General features: G+C 48.3%; 2 protein-coding genes across 3 annotated transcripts in view; one reads left to right on the plus strand and one right to left on the minus strand.

The window, feature by feature from the left end:
• Positions 1 to 17,120, plus strand: part of LOC143955619 (uncharacterized) — a 106,269-nt gene extending 89,149 nt beyond the window's left edge. Inside the window, exons 1-5 of one of the 2 annotated variants that reach the window (XM_077465713.1) lie at positions 8,881 to 9,000; positions 10,456 to 10,561; positions 10,678 to 10,775; positions 10,906 to 11,047; positions 15,263 to 17,120. In XM_077465713.1, coding sequence (XP_077321839.1) covers positions 10,528 to 10,561; positions 10,678 to 10,775; positions 10,906 to 11,047; positions 15,263 to 16,881 — 1,893 coding nt within the window. In that variant the 5' untranslated portion in view covers positions 8,881 to 9,000; positions 10,456 to 10,527 and the 3' untranslated portion in view covers positions 16,882 to 17,120. Of the gene's footprint in view, positions 1 to 8,880; positions 9,001 to 10,455; positions 10,562 to 10,677; positions 10,776 to 10,905; positions 11,048 to 15,262 lie in introns of those variants that run through there. The other variant, XM_077465712.1, reaches the window with a different exon arrangement.
• LOC143955614 (uncharacterized) overlaps positions 1 to 22,250 on the minus strand; it is a 347,615-nt gene that overhangs the window by 311,776 nt on the left and 13,589 nt on the right. The window lies entirely within an intron of this gene.

Here is a 22,250-nt window from a genome sequence, read left to right on the forward strand (position 1 = left end):
ACAACGGTTTCATCAGACAGGAAGGCTCGATTCACATCTATGCATGTTGCTTTTGAGCGTTTCTGTAGTGCTTTTGGCGGTGTTTGCTGCGTTTTTGGACACGATTTTGGCGCGATTTGCTTTTTTTTTACACTGTATATAACTGGCTGCTAAGGAGGAAACCGGGAAGCCGGCCGTTGCATCCTTAACAACCCATGAGTCATCAGCTGCCAGCCTGCCCTTGGGTCTTAGATAACGATGGGGCGTGGCCATCGGAAGATGTTATCCGGAGGCCCCGCCCACTTGTGATATCACCTCCTGGCATGATGGGTCTGTGACGTCACGAGGGGGCACGGCCTCAGGATGATGTCATCCGGTGGCCACACCCCCATCGTTATCTAAGAAATGCTTGACATTGGCGCGGACAGATCAGCAGGACGCAGCATCGGAGGAGGGTCGTCTGCGGGACTGGCGGTGGAGGAAGAAGAACACCAAACAAAGAATATAGGAGAAAGAAGAAGACCGGAAGAAGAAGCGGGAGAAGGAGAAGACCGGAGGAGGAAGATGGAGGAAAACCAGAGAAAAAAGAGGGAGAAGGAGAAGACCGGGAGGAGGAAGAAGCGGGAGAAGGAGAAGACTGGAGGAGGAAGACCAGAGGAAGAAGCGGGAGAAGGAGAAGACCGAAGGAAGAAGCGGGAGAAGGAGAAGACTGGGAGGAGGAAGATGGAGGAAGACTGGAGGAAGAAGCGGGAGGAGGAAGATGGAGGAAGAAGCGGGCGAAGGAGAAGACTGGAGAAAGATGGAGGAAGAAGTGGGAGAAGATCGAAGGAAGAAGCGAGAGAAGGAGAAGACTGGGAGGAGGAAGATGGAGGAAGACCGGAGGAAGAAGCGGGAGGAGGAAGATGGAGGAAGAAGCGGACGAAGGAGAAGACCGAAGGAAGAAGCGGGAGAAGGAGAAGACTGGGAGGAGGAAGATGGAGGAAGACCGGAGGAAGAAGCGGGAGGAGGAAGATGGAGGAAGAAGCGGGCGAAGGAGAAGACTGGAGAAAGATGGAGGAAGAAGTGGGAGAAGATCGAAGGAAGAAGCGAGAGAAGGAGAAGACTGGGAGGAGGAAGATGGAGGAAGACCGGAGGAAGAAGCGGGAGGAGGAAGAAGCGGACGAAGGAGAAGACCGAAGGAAGATGGAGGAAGAAGTGGGAGAAGGAGAAGACTGGAGGAGGAAGAAGTGGGAGAAGGAGAAGACCGAAGGAAGAAGTGACAGAAGGAGAAGACCGGGAGGAGGAAGACCGGAGGAATAAGCGGGAGGAGAAAGATGGAGGAAGAAGCGGGAGAAGGAGAAGACCGGAGGAAGAAGCGGGAGAAGGAGAAGACCAGAGGAGGAAGATGGAGGAAGACCAGAGGAAGAAGTGGGAGAAGGAGAATATCAGAGGAGGAAGATGCGGGTGAAGATGGAAGAAGACCAGAGGAAGAAGTGGGAGAAGTAGAAAACCTGAGGAGGAAGATGCAGGAGAAGATGGAGGAAGAAGCGGGAGAAGGAGAAGACCGAAGGAGGAAGACCGGAAGAAGAAGTGGGAGAAGGAGAAGACCAGAGGAGGAAGATGTGGGAGAAGATGGAGGAAGACCAGAGGAAAAAGCGGGAGAAGGAGAAGACTGGAGGAGGAAGATGTGGGAGAAGATGGAGGAAGACTAGAGGAAGAAGCGAGAGAAGGAGAAGACTGGAGGAGGAAGATGGAGGAAGAAGCGGGAGAAGGAGAAGACTGGAGGAGGAAGATGCGGGAGAAGATGGAGGAACATCGGAGGAAGAAGCGGGAGAAGGAGAAGACCGGAGGAGGAAGATGCAAGAGAACATGGAGGAAAACTGGAGGAAGAAGCGGGAGAAGGAGAAGACCAGAGGAGGAAGATGCTGGAGAAGATGGAGGAAGACCGGAGGAAAAAGCGGGAGAAAGAGAAGACTGGAGGAGGAAGATGCGGGAGAAGATGGAGGAAGACTGGAGGAAGAAGCGAGAGGAGAAGACTGGAGGAGGAAGATGCGGGAGAAGACGGAGGAACATCGGAGGAAGAAGCGGGAGAAGGAGAAGACTGGAGGAGGAAGATGCGGGAGAAGATGGAGGAACATCGGAGGAAGAAGCGGGAGAAGGAGAAGACCGGAGGAGGAAGATGCAAGAGAACATGGAGGAAAACTGGAGGAAGAAGCGGGAGAAGGAGAAGACCAGAGGAGGAAGATGCTGGAGAAGATGGAGGAAGACCGGAGGAAAAAGCGGGAGAAAGAGAAGACTGGAGGAGGAAGATGCGGGAGAAGATGGAGGAAGACTGGAGGAAGAAGCGAGAGGAGAAGACTGGAGGAGGAAGATGCGGGAGAAGACGGAGGAACATCGGAGGAAGAAGCGGGAGAAGGAGAAGACCAGAGGAGGAAGATGCGGGAGAAGATGGAGGAAGACTGGAGGAAGAAGCGAGAGGAGAAGACTGGAGGAGGAAGATGCGGGAGAAGACGGAGGAACATCGGAGGAAGAAGCTGGAGAAGGAGAAGACCGGAGGAGGAAGATGCGAGAGAACATGGAGGAAAACTGGAGGAAGAAGCGGGAGAAGGAGAAGACCAGAGGAGGAAGATGCGGGAGAAGATGGAGGAAGACCGGAGGAAAAAGCGGGAGAAAGAGAAGACTGAAGGAGGAAGATGCGGGAGAAGATGGAGGAAGACTGGAGGAAGAAGCGAGAGAAGGAGAAGACCAGAGGAGGAAGATGCGGGAGAAGATGGAGGAAGAAGCAGGGAAGAAGAAGATATTTTTAATTAAAAACTGTCTACTGTATTTTGTCACACTTCGCTACTTTTTTGTGGTGAGCGGGTAGGGGTACAATGTACTCATTCACCTGGGGGGGAGGCCGGGATCTGGATGCCCCCTTGTTAAAGGCGGCTTCTTGATTCTGATAAACCCCCCCACCCCGCTCTCTCGTCCCCTCCCTTTCCTGACCTCCTGGGCTGCATGCTCAGGTAAGGGTCTGGTATGGATTTTGGGGGGGGCCGCACACCTTTTCTTTTTTTTTTTTGCCGTGGGGGTCCCCTCCAAATCCATACTAGACCCAAGGGCCTGGTATGGACCACAATTTATTTTTTGCCAGCAATTCATTTTTTTTACATTCAGCTGAATGTACAGCTAAAAAAACACAAATCGCCGTAAAAACGCAGAACTTGCATTTTGGATGCGGGTCCATTGAGCGCTGCATTTTGTGGGGGCCAAAAAAGTCCCGGACCCTTTCCAAAAACGCAGAGGCACAAAAATGCATTCATGTGAACGTGTTCCATAGGAACTCATGCAAAAGAATTCCCTGCATTTCTGCAAAATGCATCAAAAAACGCATTAGTGTGAATGGAGCCGAAAGGAGGAGAATGACATCGGGGACAGATTTCTCCTCACTTCCTGTCCTGGTGACAACGGTTTCAACAGAAAGGAAATGTGGGTAACTCTTCAACATCATCAGAGACAGACTTCTCCTCACTTCCTGTCCTGGTGACAAAAGTTTCACCAGACAGGAAATTAATGCAACTCTCCAACGGCATCAGGGACAGATTTCCCTTCACTTCCTGTCCTGGTGACAAAAGTTTCAACAGACAGGAAAAAGAGGAACTGTCCAACAGCATCGGGGACAGATTTCCCCTCACTTCCTGTCCTGGTAACAATGGTTTCCCCAGACAGGAAATGAGGGGAACTCTCCAACATCATCGGGGACAGACTTTCCCTCACTTTCTGTTCTGGTGTCAACGGTTTCCCCAGACAGGAAATGAGGGGAACTATCCAACGGCATCGGGGACAGATTTCCCCTCATTTCCTGTCCTCCTGGCAATCTTTTACCAACCAGGAAGTGAGGATAATGCGGAGGCCTGCAGCAGATCCTCCAACCTGAGGGTGGCACTGCGCTGTGTTTTCAGGCGGGGCCGGAGCCCATTGAGGACTAACCACTTGTCGCCCACGCCTTTTCTTTGCTTAAAAGTTTAAAAACTGGATTTTTTTCTAGAAAATTACTTTGAACTCCCAAAAATTATATATTTTTCAGCAGAGACCCTAGAGAATAAAATGGCGGTCGTTGTAATATTTTATGTCACACTGTATTTGTGCAACAGTCTTACAAACGCAATTTTTTTGGAAGGAGCCATCAGAAGATGGGGACACTGTAGTCATAAAGGGATGGACATGGTCAGCAACAATCCTCAGGTAGGTGACGTCTAAACCATGCTCAATTGGTACTGAGAGGCCCAAAATGTGCCAAGAAAATATCCCCCCCCACCACCATTACACCCCCACCAGCAGCCTGAACCGGAGATACAAGGCAAGACGGCTCCATGCGCCAAATTCTGACCAGACCATCTGAATGTCGTAGCTGAAACCCAGGCTCATCAGACCAGGCTAAGATTTTCCAATCTTCTATTGTCCAATTTTGGTGAACCTGTGCCAATTGTAGCCTCAGTTTCCTGTTCTTAGCTGGCAAGAGTGGCGCCCGCTGTGGTCTTCTGCTGCTGTAGCCAATCTGCTTCAAGGTTCGACGTGTTATGCATTCAGAGATGGTATTCTGCACACCTTGGGTGTAACAAGTGGTTATTTGAGTTACTGTTGCCTTTCTATCATCTGGAATCGGTCTGCCCATTGTCCTCTGACCTCAACAAGGGATTTTCCTCCACACAACTGCCGCTCACTGGATATTTTCTCTAATCCCCACCCTTCTCTGTAAACTCGAGAGATGGTTTTGTGTGAAAATCCCACTAGATAGGCTAGCCTGTCTGGAACCAACAATCATGCCATGTTGAGTCACTTAAATCCCCTTTCTTTCAGTTCTGATGCTCGGTTTGAACTTCAGCAAGTCGTCTTTACCAGGTCTAGATGCCAAAAAGCATTGAGTTGCTGCCATGTGATTGGGCGATAAGCAAATTGTGTTACCAAGTAATTGAACCGGTGTACCTAAGAAAGTGGCCGGTGAATGTATATTTCTTAAAGAAATTGGATAAATGGAGCCGAAGCCCTAGAAATACGTTAGTGGGGTTACAGCCAGGGAGAGCCAAGACCCAAATCAAATAGAGAGATCCAAGACCAGGGTCAAGCAGGGTGATCCAAGACTAAGGGCAGGCAGGGAGATCCAAGACTAAGGGCAGGCAGGGTGATCCAAGACTAAGGGCAGGCAGGGTGATCCAAGACTAAGGGTAGGCAGGGAGATCCAAGACTAAGGGCAGGCAGGGAGATCCAAGACTAAGGGCAGGCAGGGTGATCCAAGACTAAGGGCAGGCAGGGAGATCCAAGACTAAGGGCAGGCAGGGTGATCCAAGACTAAGGGCAGGCAGGGTGATCCAAGACTAAGGGCAGGCAGGGAGATCCAAGACTAAGGGCAGGCAGGGAGATCCAAGACTAAGGGTAGGCAGGGAGATCCAAGACTAAGGGCAGGCAGGGTGATCCAAGACTAAGGGCAGGCAGGGAGATCCAAGACTAAGGGCAGGCAGGGTGATCCAAGACTAAGGGCAGGCAGGGAGATCCAAGACTAAGGGCAGGCAGGGAGATCCAAGACTAAGGGCAGGCAGTGAGATCCAAGACTAAGGGCAGGCAGGGTGATCCAAGACTAAGGGCAGGCAGGGTGATCCAAGACTAAAGGCAGGCAGGGAGATCCAAGACTAAGGGCAGGCAGGGAGATCCAAGACTAAGGGCAGGCAGTGAGATCCAAGACTAAGGGCAGGCAGGGTGATCCAAGACTAAGGGTAGACAGGGAGATACAAGACTAAGGGCAGGCAGGGAGGTCCAAGACTAAGGGCAGGCAGGGAGATCCAAGACTAAGGGCAGGCAGTGAGATCCAAGACTAAGGGCAGGCAGGGTGATCCAAGACTAAGAGCAGGCAGGGTGATCCAAGACTAAGGGCAGGCAGGGAGATCCAAGACTAAGGGCAGGCAGGGAGATCCAAGACTAAGGGCAGGCAGGGAGATCCAAGACTAAGGGCAGGCAGGGAGATCCAAGACCAAGAACAGATGGGGAGATCCAAGACTAAAGGTCCGCTGGGAGAGCCAAGACCCAAATCAAATGGGGAGATGCAAGACCCAGAACAGACAGAGATCCAAGACCAGCGGCAGGCAAACTGAACCAAGACCAAGGGCAGGCAGGGAGATCCAAGACCCAGGACAGACAGGGAGATTCCAGGGTCAGGCAAGGTGATCCAAGACCCAAAACAGGCAGGGCGATCCAGGACAGGCAGGGAGATCAAAGACCCAGGACAAGTGGGGGGATCTAAAATAGACTGTAGGACAGCTAGGGAGATCTATGACCTAGGACGAACAGAGAGATCAAGGACACACAATGTTCTAATGGACCCTAAATTAAAATCCCGGTCATCTACTGTATGGATCTAAGGCTATCCAAGACTAAGGGCAGGCAGGTAGATCCAAGACCAAGAACAGATGGGGAAATCCAAGACTAAAGGTGGGGCATGGAGAGCCAAGACCCAAATCAAATGGGGAGATCCAAGACCCACAACAGACAGGGAGATCTAAGACCAGGAGCAGGCAAACTGAACCAAGACCAAGGGCAGGCAGGGAGATCTGAGACCCAGGACAGACATGGAGATTCCAGGGTTAGGCAAGGTGATTTAAGACCCAAAACAGGCAGGGCGATCCAGGACAGGCAGGGAGATCAAAGACCCAGGACAACTGGGGAGATCAAAAATAGACTGTAGGACAGCTAGGGAGATGTATGACCTAGGAGTAAGAGAGAGATCAAGGCCTTTTGATGTTCTTATGGACCCTAAATTAAAACCCCAGTCCTCCATTGTATGGATCTAAGGTGATCAAAGACTAAGGGCAGGCAAGGAGATCCAAGAACAGATGGGGATATCCAAGACTAAAGGTGGGCAGGGAGAGCCAAGAACCAACTCAAATGGGGTGAGCCAAGACCCAGGACAGACAGGAAGATCCAAGACCAGGGGCAGCCAAACCAAACCAAGATCAAGGGCAGGCAGGGAGATCCGAGACCCAGGACAGACAGGGAGATTCCAGGGTTAGGCAAGGTGATCCAAGACCCAAAACAGGCAGGGCAATCCAGGACAGATGGGGAGATCAGAGACCCAGGACAAGTAGAGAGATCAAAGATCTACTGTAGGACAGCTAGGGAAATCCATGGCCTAGGGCAAACAGAGAGATCAAGGCCTCTTGATGTTCTTATAGACCCTACATTAAAATCCCAGTCCTCCATTGTATGGATCCAAGGTGATCCAAGACTAAGGACAGGCAGGGAGATCCAAGACCAAGAACAGATGCGGAGATCCAAGACTAAAGGTGGGCAGGGAGAGCCAAGACCCAAATCAAATGGGGAGATCCAAGACCCAGAACAGACAGGGAGATCCAAGACCAGGGGCAGGCAAACTGAATAAAGACCAAGGGCAGGCAGGGAGATCCGAGACCCAGGACAGACAGGGAGATCCAAGACCAGGGGCAGCCAAACCAAACCAAGATGAAGGGCAGGCAGGGAGATCCGAGACCCAGGACAGACAGGGAGATTCCAGGGTTAGGCAAGGTGATTCAAGACCCAAAACAGGCAGGGCAATCCAGGACAGATGGGGAGATCAGAGACCCAGGACAAGTAGAGAGATCAAAGATCTACTGTAGGACAGCTAGGGAAATCCATGGCCTAGGGCAAACAGAGAGATCAAGGCCTCTTGATGTTCTTATAGACCCTACATTAAAATCCCAGTCCTCCATTGTATGGATCCAAGGTGATCCAAGACTAAGGACAGGCAGGGAGATCCAAGACCAAGAACAGATGGGGAGTTCCAAGACTAAAGGTGGGCAGGGAGAGCCAAGACCCAAATCAAATGGGGAGACCCAAGACCCAGAACAGACAGGGAAATCCAGGACCAGGGGCAGGCAAACTGAATAAAGACCTAGGGCAGGCAGGGAGATCCAAGACTCAGGACAGACGGAGATTCCAGGGTCAGGCAAGGTGATCCAAGACCCAAAACAGGCAGGGTAATCCAGGACAGATGGGGAGATCAAAGACCCAGGACAAGTGGAGAGATCAAATGTCTACTGTAGGACAGCTAGGGAGATCTATGATCTAGGACAAACAGAGAGTTCAAGGCCTCTTGATGTTCTTATGGACCCTAAATTAAAATCCTAGTCCTCCATTGTATGGAGGTTGTTCTCTATGTCCATATCCCAGTTAAAATAGGTTGGGCACAATGAATGGTCAGATAGATACATCAACTATGATCTTATGAAAAGCTACAGAGTCTGAGCAACACATTGGGTGGTGGTGCAGATACATCGATGATGTTCAATATATTTTTGAGTCACATTGGCAGGTGCTGGCTATTTCTGGATCTGCAGGTATAAAACGGTGTCCCCGTTAGCCAAGTACAACACTCTTGTGGATGTAAGTGTATGGATTGCACCTGACAGTGGCGCTAATCCCTCACTATTCCATCCAAGACCAAAAAAAAAAAAAATTGGTCTTGGGTACACTTTTGCATTTTAATCTGCTTATATTTAGCTTTCCCCGATTCCTTCCTCTCCATTCCCCAACATGCTTAAGATAAAACCTTTCAGTTTTCCTGTTATTTTATTTGTTGTCATCACTGGGTCTCTGTGCTTCTCTATGCAACGCAGGCAGATCGTGGCTGAGGGTTGTTACATGAGAACGAAGCTTGATACTGAAAATATCAATCTGTCGAACCAGCTGCGCTTTTCCAAAAATTCCATCTCTACCGTCAGTGGGCGTTCATTCCCCTACGTTGGAAAGTGTGCTCCTGCTTTCGAGCGTTGACTGTCTACAAGAAAATGGCCACCACTCTGTAGGATCACATGACTTTGACCCTAGTGGTTGTCTGTCTGTCATCCAGCGGCCATGTTGGATGCTGGCACTGCCCATACTCTGATCCTTTGATGATCATGTGACTGGAGTGGGAGGAGTAGGAGGGATCCTGAGAGCCATGGGATGTACACAAGAGAAGTAGATGAGAAATTTGGAATTATGGCTGCCCCCGGAGAGATAAAACCGTTTCTGGTCAGTATGTCAGGTTTGACATTCATGTATACTGATTGTTGTACATTGAGATACTCCATGCTAGCCCTACACTGGTCTACCTCCCAGTCTTGTCAATGTTGTACGCCGACTTCGGCATTGATGTGAATGAGCCCTTAGGCTAGGTTCCCATGTGTGCGTCTGCTTTTTACAGATGGGCCTTTATTATACCCACCGGGGTCTCTGGGGTAAGTCACATGGAAGCGGGTTGCATAGGTGTGACCCGGCTCTATAGACAATAATGAGTTTTGGCGGCCAAAGTGCGACAAATCAGGTGAATTGAGACCTGCAGTGGCAACACGCGGATCAATAAATGGCAAAATTTCTTTTCCGATCGATCTCTCCTGATAGAAAAATAGTTATCTATAGTTGACAACCCATGTGATCGATAATGCATGAGGAGAGGTGGATTTCAAGTTATGGTTAAAAGATATAATTGTAAGATGCGATGAAGGGATCCTGATGTAAGGGGGGGGGGGCTCTTATGGGGCCACTAATGTGATGGGGACTTTAGTGGGGAACCTGGATGTAAGGGGGGATTCTGATGGAGAAACGCATATAAGGTAGGACCCTGATGTAAGGGGGGACTCTGATGGGGACCCTGATGTAAGGATGGACTCTGATGAGGACCCTGATGTATAGGGGGGACTCTGATGAGGACCCTGATGTATAGTGGGGACTCTGATGAGGACCCTGATGTATAGGGGGGACTCTGATGAGGACCCTGATGTATAGGGGGGACTCTGATGAGGACCCTGATGTATAGGGGGGACTCTGATGAGGACCCTGATGTAAGGAGGGTCTCTGATGATCCCATATAATGTGAAGTGTGTAATGATTCAGTAGAGGATGTAGGAAAATGTGAGAGTCTATGGAGGAGTTTTGTTAGAGACTGTCCAATGTCCCACTGATGAGGGTCAACCTCCACACCCAGCTGCCATTGTTTTTTTCAGCCCAAAAAAAGCACTGGATCAATAAGCTTTAGAGCCCAAAAACTTTTAATGTTGCAGTTTGCTCAGCAAGCCAGTGCGTTCCGGGGGTTCTAAGGTACCCCCATCTTTAGGGCTCTGATACTTCATAAGCTTAAGGGGACTCAAAAATTCTGCTGCCATTTTGCTTCTGGACATTGTGTCATTTTTTTTCCATCAAACAAATCCTGAAAGAGGGGGATACATTCGAAACCTGTTGACTGTTTTATATTGTCTTTCTAAAGGAACTCCAACATCTTTGGACTCTCAGCTCACTGGTCATGTGCTCTTTTTGGATTTGTAGCTTCCAAGCTGTAGGTCCCCCGTTTGTCTCGGCACCTAGTTTGTGACCAACCTCACAAGAGCCAATGCACCCCATATGAACTTGTTTGACCTTCTCCAACCATGGTCCATGGATGAGTCAACTCCAGTACCTCAGTTGCTCATGTTCCAGTTTATTATTTTGCAGGACATTCCTGTCTTTTTGACCATAGAGGAGTGAAAATATTTAGAAGGACACAAGGATCTCTACAAGGACGTCATGATGGACAATCAGCCGCCCCTCACATCACCGGGTAAGAGGAGACTTTATTGTAAAGGAGAGAGCAGTACGGAGGCTCCACCTAGATCCCCCATCATCTGATAAACACATAGAAACAATGTATTCAGTCAGTGTGTGTGTTTCCTACAGATGGATCCAGTAATGGGAACCCACCAGAGAGATGTCCCCGTCCTCTGTATTCCCGGGATTCCACACAGGAAGATCACACCATCCCCCACCATCATCAGGTAAATTGAAAAAAGTTCCTTGAAACTGCATCGGGGTGAATATACTGTATGTTGTATATTCTTAAATTAAACGTCAGGTTTTTAGTTCTCAGAAAATTTTAGTTAAAATTTTCTCTATAATTCTATTTAGCCTAAAGAACTCATAAATATGAATGATGAAACTAAAAAGGAAGAAGGAAAGACAAATGTGAAGGATGATCAGCTTTTTACGGAGGAGGTTGGGATGAGAAAGACAATTAAACAGGAGAACCCTATCCTGGATATCAGTATAGGTCAGTGATGAACTCTAAATTCAGAAACTATTACAATATCCATTTTTTTTTCTTCCTCCTACATTTAGAGTATGTGGATTGATGATCGAGTCTCTGCAGGCCCTCAAATCACCAGGTGAGACGAGACTGGATTATCAATGGTAGACCAGCCAACTATAGACACTGATTACAATTGAGAAACTCATGCTGTCCAACCTATTTTATGTTGACGCTAAAGGGATAAAGTTTTTCGTGAAGCTGATCTCTGAATTGGAGCTGGGAATTAACAAAATGGTTATATATACTGGCCCAACAAATGAGGTAGAGATCCTGTACACCATATGAAAGGTCCATCTTCATTCCTCAATATAACGTCATGTTCCCAACAAATGAGGAGAAGATACTGTACATCATATGAAAGGTCCATCTCCATTCCTCAATATAACGTCATGTTCCCAACAAATGAGGAGGAGATACTGTACACCATATGAAAGGTCCATCTCCATTCCTCAATATAACGTCATGTTCCCAACAAATGAGGAGGAGATACTGTACACCATATGAAAGGTCCATCTCCATTCCTCAATATAACGTCATGTTCCCAACAAATGAGGAGGAGATACTGTACACCATATGAAAGGTCCATCTCCATTCCTCAATATAACGTCATGTTCCCAACAAATGAGGAGGAGATACTGTACACCATATGAAAGGTCCATCTCCATTCCTCAATATAACGTCAATATATTCCTCAATATAACGTCATTCCAACATTCCAACAAATGAGGAGGAGATACTGTACAGCATATGAAAGGTCCATCTCCATTCCTCAATATAACGTCATGTTCCCAACAAATGAGGAGGAGATACTGTACACCATATGAAAGGTCCATCTCCATTCCTCAATATAACGTCATGTTCCCAACAAATGAGGTGGAGATACTGTACACCATATGAAAGGTCCATCTCCATTCCTCAATATAACGTCATGTTCCCAACAAATGAGGAGGAGATACTGTACACCATATGAAAGGTCCATCTCCATTCCTCAATATAACGTCATGTTCCCAACAAATGAGGTGGAGATACTGTACACCATATGAAAGGTCCATCTCCATTTCTCAATATAACCAGGGATCCACTGATCCACAAATGACTTTAGGAATGTACTAGAGCTTTTCTTCTGCTCCGTACTTCCCTGACTAAAAAAAAACTACTTCAGTAGTCACAAAGAATCTTTGAGGAAGGTGAACATAATGGTAGGCTGCTAGCCTGGCTGGCCCCGTGAGTAGTTGCCCTCTAGGAGTATTCCCTGCATAGTTTACACAAGCGGGATCCGACAGATGGTGTCCAGGACAATTACTGACTGCTTGGCTTCTTACTACACTGAAATTTACTCCTCCAAGGTAAACTATTCAACGGGAGACCTTCACATATACCTTTCTGACATTGACTTCCCTGTACTCACCTCAACTTATAGAGACCAGCTTGATTCGGCCTATTACCCTTAAGAAAGTTAAGTGGGCAATGTCCTTTCTCCAGACAAGCAAGACGCCAGGGTCTGACAGGTTTCCTACCAAATTCTAGAGGAGCTACGTAGAGGACCTGGCACCTAGAATCCTATGTTATTGTCCTCCCTGGGAGAGGGATCCCTGCCGGCCTGTCGGAGGCCGTGATAGTAGTGGTCCCCAAACCTGGCAAGGACACGGAACTCTGTAAATCCTGCCGTCCAAAATCACTGATAAATGTGGTTGCCAAGCTTCTAGTGAAGATATTGGCAAACCGTTTGAATACGGTAATTACATCCTTGGTCCATCCGGACCAATCCGGGTTCATGCCGGGTAGGGGGACGGACATTAATATTCGTATACTGTTCACTCATATAGACATGGCCGAGGAGGGCTGCTCAGGGGTGGTTGCAACGTTACACGCCGAGAAGACATTCGACTTGGTCGAGTGGCTCTTTCTCTGGTAGGTACTAGAATGCTTAGGACCTAGGTTAATTTCCTGGATCCAACTCTTGTACAGGAACCCAACTCCGCCAGAGTCAGAGTAAATGGCTTATTGTCTGCTCCCTTCAATTTGAGCAGGGGAACCAGACAGGGTCCACCCCTCTCCCCGGGTGGTCTTTGCCTTGGCAATAGAGCCCCTGGCAATCCTCTTGCACCAGCACCCCAGGGTGAAGGGAATCCCAGTCGGAGTCCTTCAAGAAAAGGTGTCTCTTTATGCAGGCGACACGTTGTTCTACCTGGCTGACGCGGGTGTCCCCTTGAAGTCTGCTTTGTAGATAAATGACCAGTTTGGTCAATATTCCGGCATCCGTGTCAATTGGGACTAGTCAGTCCTGTTTTCCCTTCACCCCTCAGGCACTGGAGTGGACTCTCAGACCCCCCTCCAGTGGGTAGACCTGGGGTAAAAATCAGAGGATCCCTACCTGCTTATTTAGAAGACAACCTTCTGCCCTTGGTCACTCAGTTCAATAGGAAGTGCCAATCATGGAAGACCCTGCCACTGTCACCAGTAGGTAGAGTAAACCTGCTGAAAATGGTCTACCTTCCCAAATTCTTATACTTTTTTTTTTTCAGAAACACACCGATCCCTATCCCTAAGTAAATTTTCCATAGATTGGACACTCTCTCATAACTATTTTTGTCTTGGCAGGGAAAACCCACACAATTGGCAAAACGAGCACTACAACTCCCTCTTTCCCAGGGGGGCTGGCAATGCCTCATTTCTAACTGGGCGGCAGTACTAGTGACTGTCCAATGGTGGTTTGGCCAACCCAAACAAAACCCTGCAGTGACGCTGGAGACAGCCATCTTAGGGTCTTATGCAGCCCCAAGCAATCTAGTTTATAGGGGACGCAAAGCCCAAAATGCAGTGACAACCCTGATGAAAATGACTGTTCGTGTATGGCCACAGGCAGGGGTTATATATAAGATGGATTCTACCTTCTCCCCACATACGAATACGATTATGGGGTAATCCAGAGCTTAGGCACTATTTTCAATTGTCAGACCCCCCCAGCTCTGGGCAACCAAGGGAATTGTTACTCTTAAACATATTTTAACAGTTTGAAGTTTGAACAGGAAGTTTGAAGCTCAGCAACTCAGCTCAGATACATGGTGGAATGTGGGTCTCGATGCCTCAGCCTCCATTCTCAGTCTCCCCTCTCCCTCTCTGCTCTCTCCTGCCTCCAAGCAAGTGATTACACTAAGGTAAGGGGTGCACTGTGGACTCTGATGTAAAGGGGCTTTAAGGACCCCAATTTAAAGGGGAATGCTGGGAACTCTGATGTAAGTTGGAGGTTTTGTGAGCAGTAACTCCTTTACATCAGAGTTCCCCTTTAAACCAGAGTCCACAGTGTTCCCCCTTGTTGGAAGGCAACATGATTTAATATCATATTTCTGGAGTTTCTTTCTGGTTGATACAACCAAGCTATTGCTTTCTTGGGGACGGTCTGGCATGTAGCAGGTTGCACATCAAAGCTTTGTAGCACATCTGAAAGAAGAGATCCAGGCCTCCATCAAGACTGAACAACTCTTGGCTCTAGGCCATCTGTTGTTATAATGCTATGCAAGCAAACTTGAAAAGGGGCAATAGCTGACAAGATGATTGAATGTCCTGCTACAGAAGATCAAAGGCATTGAAGAATGGCATGGACAATGCTGCCCCTAGAGGCCAATACAGCAGGACAAACAGTAATATAATATATTGAGGAGGACTGCCCCCAAGTTCTGTGATTCGTCAAAAGTCTAGATGGGATGGCAATGGGGTTGGGTTTGGATGGTGAATGATTGAAGTATAAAAGTACTGAACGAGTCAGAGAGCCTCCTCTCTCTCTACCCTTTTCGCTCTTGGCTCAAGCCTGGTGGCTCTCTGAGCCGCATGGCTCCCTCTTTTGCCATCTTGAGCCCAGCGGACGAAACACTATCTCAAGGAAAGCATTGTGATAAGTATCTTTTGATGTTCTTTGTCATATACTCTGTATAATTCTCTATAGTATTTCCATGCTAGCATACTCCTATTTTCTTGGGAAATAAATAAGACATTGTTTTACTAAGCAGTGCATTTGTTTTCATAGCTAACCTTATATCATTGTGTATGTGTATAATTCTTTTTAGTTCTTTTTGAATAAAAATTAATCTGTTTAAAAAAAAAAATCTGTCGTACCTTTTTGTTTTAATACATATATAAAAAAATAAAATAAACAAACTATTGTTTTTTTACTGACAGGTGATGTCCAAAATGGCGCAGTGGTAGATCATAAAGCAGAAGATGATGGAGTTACACAATGTTCTCCAGGAGAGAACCCTAACCAGCAAAATATACATTGTGCAGATTCCTGTGGGGAGAGCTCAATGGATTACTCCAATCTTGAGAAATCTGAGATGTCATATTCAATTTTTTCCAATGCTGATACAATACCCGGTCCCTCTAAACTTGAGAAATCACACCCAACATTTTCCGATGCTGATACCATACCAGATCCCTCAAAGTCAGAGAAATCGCCTCCACTTGTTTCCAGTGCTGATATCATACCAGATCCCTCAAAGTCCAAGAAATCGCCTCCAGTTTTTTCCAGTGCCGATACCATACCAGACCCCTCAAAGTCAGAGAAATTGCCTCCAGTTTTTTCCAGTGCCGATACCATACCAGACCCCTCAAAGTCAGAGAAATTGCCTCCAGTTTTTTCCAGTGCCGATACCATACCAGACCCCTCAAAGTCAGAGAAATTGCCTCCACTTGTTTCCAGTGCTGATATCATACCAGACCCCTCAAAGTCAGAGAAATTGCCTCCAGTTTTTTCCAGTGCCGATACCATACCAGACCCCTCAAAGTCAGAGAAATTGCCTCCAGTTTTTTCCAGTGCCGATACCATACCAGACCCCTCAAAACCCGAGATACGGAATTCAATTGCTTCTGGTGGCGATGAAATTCACGATCCCTCCAAACCTGAAAAGCCTTCCAAGAAATCCCATCCAAATGTTTCCAGTGCGGATCCATCTAATCCTGGGGAATCGTCGCCTACCGGTAAACCCAAATCCGATAAGCCATTTAAATGTTCTAAATGCGATCGATGGTTCAGAATGAAGGCAAACCTTGCTAGGCATCAGAGCATGCACAAAGAGAAGGTTCCTCTTACACGTGAGGAGGTCTGGAATACGGTCAAAGTGCGCCCTTTCTCCTGTCCGGAGTGCGGGAAACGCTTTGCACGCAAAGGAAACCTTCTAAAGCACCAGAAGATCCGTAAAGGCAAGCATGTTTATCCTTGTTCCGAGTGCGGGAAAAGCTTCATCCACCACGCGGAACTTCTAAAGCATCAGAGAACTCACACAGGTGAGCGCCCATTTACCTGCACCGACTGCGGGAAGGGTTTTGCCCAGAAAGTAACTCTGGACGCGCATCGAAGGCTGCACACGGGAGAGCGCCCCTTTTCATGCTCAGAGTGCGGGAAATGTTTCAGTGGAAGCGGAAACCTTGCTAAACATCAGAGAGTCCACACGGGCGAGAAGCCTTACTCATGCTCGGAGTGCGATCGGTCTTTCACGCAGAAAGGAGAACTTGTTAGACACCAGACGACCCACACGGGCGAAAAGCCTTATTCGTGCCCCGAGTGCGGGAGGCGTTTCCCCTATAAAGGGATACTAAATGTGCACCTGAGGCGCCACAAAGGCGAGCGGCCTTATTTGTGTTCGGAGTGCGGGAGGTGTTTCTCTGAGAAGGGAAACCTCCTTATGCACATTAAAAGGCATCAGGGCGAGCGTCCCTTCCCATGTCTGGACTGTGGGAGAGCTTTCTCACTCAAAAGTGACCTTGTGAGACACCACCTTCGAAAACACCCCGACAAATGAACAAAATGACAAAGGTTTCACTCACAAGAGAGACCACCTTAGTGCTGGGAATGTTTCACTCACAAAAGAGACCTTCTTAGTGCGGGGAATGTTTCACTCAAAAGAGAGACCTTCTCGAAGCTGGACCTCCAGCCTTGGCTTCAAATAAAATCTGGATTTTTCATAATTTAAGACATTCTCTAAAAGTCTCAAGATATTTTTAATAAAATTTAAGATATTTTATTTATGATGTAAGAGAAGCGTGTCATGTATTCCTTTTTTTCTTTTTTTAATTGGAGCATGATCTTCATTTAGCCACTCCCCTACATGTAAAAATCAGTATTTTTTTTTTTTTTGCTAGAAAATTACTTTGAAGCCCCAAACATTATATAACGACAATTCATTATAGCCGAGGGTATTTTTAAATGACTTTTTTCCTTTAGAAATGTCATTTTGCTGTCAGACTGTTCTAAACACGGGAAACATATATTTCCTGACAGACTCCATGGCAGCCTACGTGTGGGTTTAGTCCCGCCTCCATTACCCTATAGGACGACACTCCCATAAATCTTTGCTCCCTGCCACAGGCCGTGTTCTTTTTTGTCCTCCTCCATAGGACCTAACATGTGTCTTTTTACCCTGAAGACTTACTTTTTTCTACGTTACGGACCGGCCGTGCGACTTGGAAGTCGCAGATTTCCGATAAGCTCTAGCTACTAGCGGAGTATGGAAAAGGGGCATGTGGAAGAGGCGCTGAAGAAGGTGTATGCCTAGTCACTGACAGGTGAAACCGCGTTTGAGTCATGAAACCTTGCTACTAGCAGGTGACTGTTCGCCCCCAACGTCCCCCCCCTCCTCCTCCTCTTGAAGTCCGGCGTGTGTGGGGACCTACCTCGGCTGGTGTCCGTCTTCTGGAGTGGTGAGCCGTTTTCTTTCCATGGCAGCCTGTGTTTGTTTGTTGTATCTTTTCTTTGCAGGTTCGCAGTGTCCCTTCGTTTCCCCCATACAGCGCCGTGCGGTGTATCTGGCTTTTCGGGCGGCTGGTTTCCGTGCGTTCCAGCCGCCCAGTTACTTCCTGGTTTCGCCGCTCGATCGTTCTGCGCATGCGCGAGACCGGAGCGAAGACGAGGCTTGGTTCGCGCATGCGCGATGCGGGCTTCGCGCATGCGCACTAGCGTTTTAGTGACGAAAATTGTGACGTCACTTTGGCGGCGAATTTAAAAACAGAAAACAGCTGATAGTATGCCTGGGATGTTTGTAAGCCTGCAACATCATTCCTGAGCTCTGTTTCTTCAGTGTTAAGGTATGTGTCTTTATGGGATCAGTTTTTCCTCTGCCTCCTTAGCTGGTTTTCTGTGTTTAAATTAGGCTGTTTCTTTCTCCAGCCCTATGGATCCTGGGGATGCCTCACCGCTTGCTAGTGGCCAGCCCTCTCGGAGAAGGTACTTCTTTTGGGGTTACCTACCGGGGGGGGGGGAAGCAGTGGAACATTAGGGAATGTTCCACTAACGCTGCTGGTTTGTTCTACAGCCCTTCTAGGTCTACTCAACGGCGAAGTTCTCACCGAGGAAGTGACTCGTCTAAGTCCCACCGCCGGCATTCCTCTTCCAGGTCCAGACGACATGATTCTCCTGAGAGAACCAGTCTCCGTAGCCGGGAATCTTCCCGCCCTTCATCAGCTCACCCAAGTCACGTAGCTGAAGGTGTATGCTGGGGGTGCAAGACGCAGGTTCCTGCTGACAAGTCCCTTTGTGATGCCTGTTATATCAAAGCGACGGGTGAAAGGAGTGACTCTGACCAACAGCTAAGGTCTATGGTGGAAAGATTGGTTAAGGACAGTCTTAAGAAGTTTGAAGCCCCCCAGTTGTCTCCCATAGAGTCTCCTAGGTCTCCAGGGAGGGATGCTCAGGCCCAGGACACTTGGGATTCCTCGCTGCCTAGCCATCCATCTGCTGTCCTTTCAGAGAGTGAGTCTGAAGAGGAAGAGTCTGGTTCAGGTTTTGACTTTGCCCTGCTCCCTCCTTTGGTCAAAGCCATTAAGGAAACACTGAGCTGGGAAGAGCCGGTGGTGGCCCCGGCAAAACAAAGAAAATTCTTCAAACAATTGAAGAAAGAACGTATTAGCTTCCCCTTCCTCTCGGAACTGGGAGAAGTGATTTCAGATGAGTGGAGCAAGGTAGAGAAAAAGAATTCTCTTCTTTCTAAAATCCAGAGACTTTATCCCTTCAAGGAAGAAGAAGTTAAGAATTTGGAGTCTCCTCCTCTAGTGGACGCAGCAGTAATGCGATTGGGCAGACATGTTACCCTTCCCCTGGAAGACACAGTCTCTTTTAAGGACGCTTTGGATAGAAGAATTGATTCTGACCTAAAGCGGATCTACCTTACGGCCGGGATGGCCTGCAAGCCGGCCTTGGCTGTAGCGGCTCTGTCTAGAGCAATGGAAGTTTGGTCCAATAATGTTGAGGATTCACTCAGAAATGTTTCCGAAGATCTGGCAAGGAGTTCCCCATTCAGGAATTGAGACTAGCTTCAGCTTTCCTGGGAGAGGCCTCGATCGACATTATCCGTCTGGTGGCTCGAGTTATGCTCTCCTCTGTAACTGCCAAGCGTGCCCTTTGGCTCCGTCCTTGGTTAGCCGATCCCGCTTCTAAGCAGGTTTGGTGCCGTATTCCTTTTGATGGTTCTTCCCTTTTTGGCAATAAGCTGGATAGTGCCATAACTCGAGCCACTGGAGGTAAGTCGGGGTTCCTTCCTCAGGATAGACGCCTGCAGGGTCAAAGAAGATCGTTCCCTAGGAAGCAGGCTCATGATCGTGCTAGGGAGGCGCGCACTTACAGGCCTGGACGTGAATTTTCTAGATCTTGGAGGTCCAGACAGACATCTCTCAAGAAGTCTGCGAAAGGCAGTTCAATGGGGGAAAAGGAGCCGACTAAGTCCTTTTGAGATCAAGCCCGTCCAGGCGGTTCGGGTAGGAGCACGTTTGTTCCACTTTCGACACGTTTGGGCGGCCTTGATCCAGGATTTTTGGACCGTCAAGACGGTCTCTTCCGGACACACGTGGACATTCAGCAGTGTACCCAAACTCAAGTTTGTTCCCACATCCATTCCAAAGTCAGAAGAAAAAAGGCAAATTCTTCTAGCTTACATAAAATCTTTGTTGGATCAAGGCGCCGCTATTCCTGTTCCAGATGTCCAGCGCGGCAGGGGAATGTATTCACCTCTTTTTCTAGTCCAGAAGAAGAACGGCACTTGGAGACCCGTAATAGACCTAACGCGTCTAAATCGCTACATAAAAAAGGAGAAGTTCAAAATGGAAACGCTGTCCACGATCCAACAATCAGTGCAGCCAGGGGACTGGCTTGTCTCAATAGACCTCAAAGACGCCTATTTTCACGTCCCAGTGGCTGCAGAGTTCCAACAGTTTCTCCGTTTTTCCATTGGCCAGTTCCATTTTCAGTTTACTTGCCTTCCTTTCGGTCTGTCAACCTCTCCTCGCACTTTCTCGAAAGTCCTTCTGGCAGTCGTAGCCTTGTTGAGAATCAGAAAGATCCGGATTCATCATTATCTAGATGATCTGCTTCTTCTCGCTCAGGACAAGGAGTGTCTCTTGAGCCACAGGGATCAAGTCATCGCAACCCTCGAAGAATTCGGTTGGCTCCTGAATTTAGAGAAGAGCCAGTTGGTTCCTACGCAGTCTCTCGTGTTCCTCGGTGCCCTGTTCAACACAGCAAGAGGTACCATCTCTCTGCCCGAGGAGAAAATTGCAGTAATCCGAGACAGGATCCACCTAGCTCTCTCCTCTTCTCGTCTCAGTGCTCTTCACTGCCTAAAGATCATAGGCACCATGGTGTCTACTATACCCATGGTGAAGTGGGCACAATGGAGGATGCGCCCCTTTCAGGTGGGGTTTCTCCATCAATGGTCGGGAGAGAAGGCTCAGTCCATCGTAGTTACTCAGTCCATGAGAGGTTCCCTCCTTTGGTGGCTTCATCGGGAGAATCTACTGAATTGTCACTCTCTTCTGCCAATCAAATGGATCTCAGTAACATCAGATGCCAGCAACAAAGGCTGGGGGGCACATTGCCTTTCGGAAGTGGCCCAGGGCGTTTGGGATTTTCCCTCTCGGGGAATAGTGTCGAATGTGTTGGAACTACGAGCAGCCTTCCTAGCGCTATTGGCGTTTCCACATCTGATAGTGGGTGCATCCGTAGTCCTCAGGCTGGACAATACGTCTGCGGTCGCATACGTGAGGAAGCAAGGGGGCACCAGAAGTCGGTCTTTGCTGAAGGAAGTGGAGCCAATAATGCATTGGGCTCAGAGGAACCTGTCCAACCTAACAGCAGCCTATGTACCCGGAGTTCTCAATGTCCAGGCGGACTTTCTATCACGAGTTCACTTGGACAACAACGAATGGACCCTTCACGAAGAGGTGTTTCAGTGGGTTCTATCCCTGGGAATGTCTCCAGAAGTGGACCTTTTTGCCTCTCGTTTCAACAAGAAGCTAACAAAGTTCTATTCGAGGTTCAAGGATCCGCAGGCCTACGGGATAGATGCCCTAACGGAGCAGTGGCGATTCCACAAGGCATATGCCTTTCCCCCAACGCCAATCATCTTCCAATTTCTGAAGAGACTCAGATGGGAAGGAGTGGAAGTACTGGCAATAATTCCGTATTGGCCCAACAGGCCCTGGTTCCCTCTCCTATCTCTCCTCAGCTTGAGGGACCCGGTTCCTCTTCCGTCCAGACGGGATCTTCTCTCCCAAGGGTCGGTTCTCCATCCATGTCCGGCTCAGCTCCGGTTGAAGGTCTGGTTCTTGAGAGGGGAAGGCTGGAAGCTCTAGGGTGTCCTAAGGAAGCCATTCCTACTCTCCTAAGTGCAAGGAGAAGAAGCACTAATAAGGTGTATGAACGAATCTGGGCCAAGTTTGTTTCTTATGTGTCCTCCAGAACCAGTTCCTATGTTTCACCCACGGTTCAAGATGTGTTGGGGTTCCTGCAATCTGGCTTGGACTTACCTTTATCAGTTAGCTCCCTTCGGGTTCAAGTTTCAGCTATTTCCGCTTTTACAGGGGTTCAGTGGGCCAGCCACGCCCTCATTCAGCAGTTTTTCAAGGGTGCAGTAAGATTGAGACCCCAAAGGAAACCCAGATTCCCCAAATGGGATCTTCCTCTAGTCCTGGACTTCTTTTCTCTGCTCAGTACGGATCTCTCCATCCGAGAACTTACCCTGAAAACCGCGTTCCTGGTGGCGGTCACCTCAGCGAAACGAGTTTCGGAAATTCAAGCTTTGGGAGCCAAGGAGCCTTTTCTAACCTTTTTTCCGGATAGAGTGGTCCTAGTTCCAATGTTAGGGTCGGTCAAACCCTAAAGTCACTTCAGTCTTTCATAATA

This window comes from Lithobates pipiens, unplaced genomic scaffold (genome assembly GCF_037356315.1).
Source record: "Lithobates pipiens isolate NorthernLeopardFrog02 unplaced genomic scaffold, aLitPip1_a1.2 Scaffold_35, whole genome shotgun sequence".
Taxonomy (NCBI): domain Eukaryota; kingdom Metazoa; phylum Chordata; class Amphibia; order Anura; family Ranidae; genus Lithobates; species Lithobates pipiens.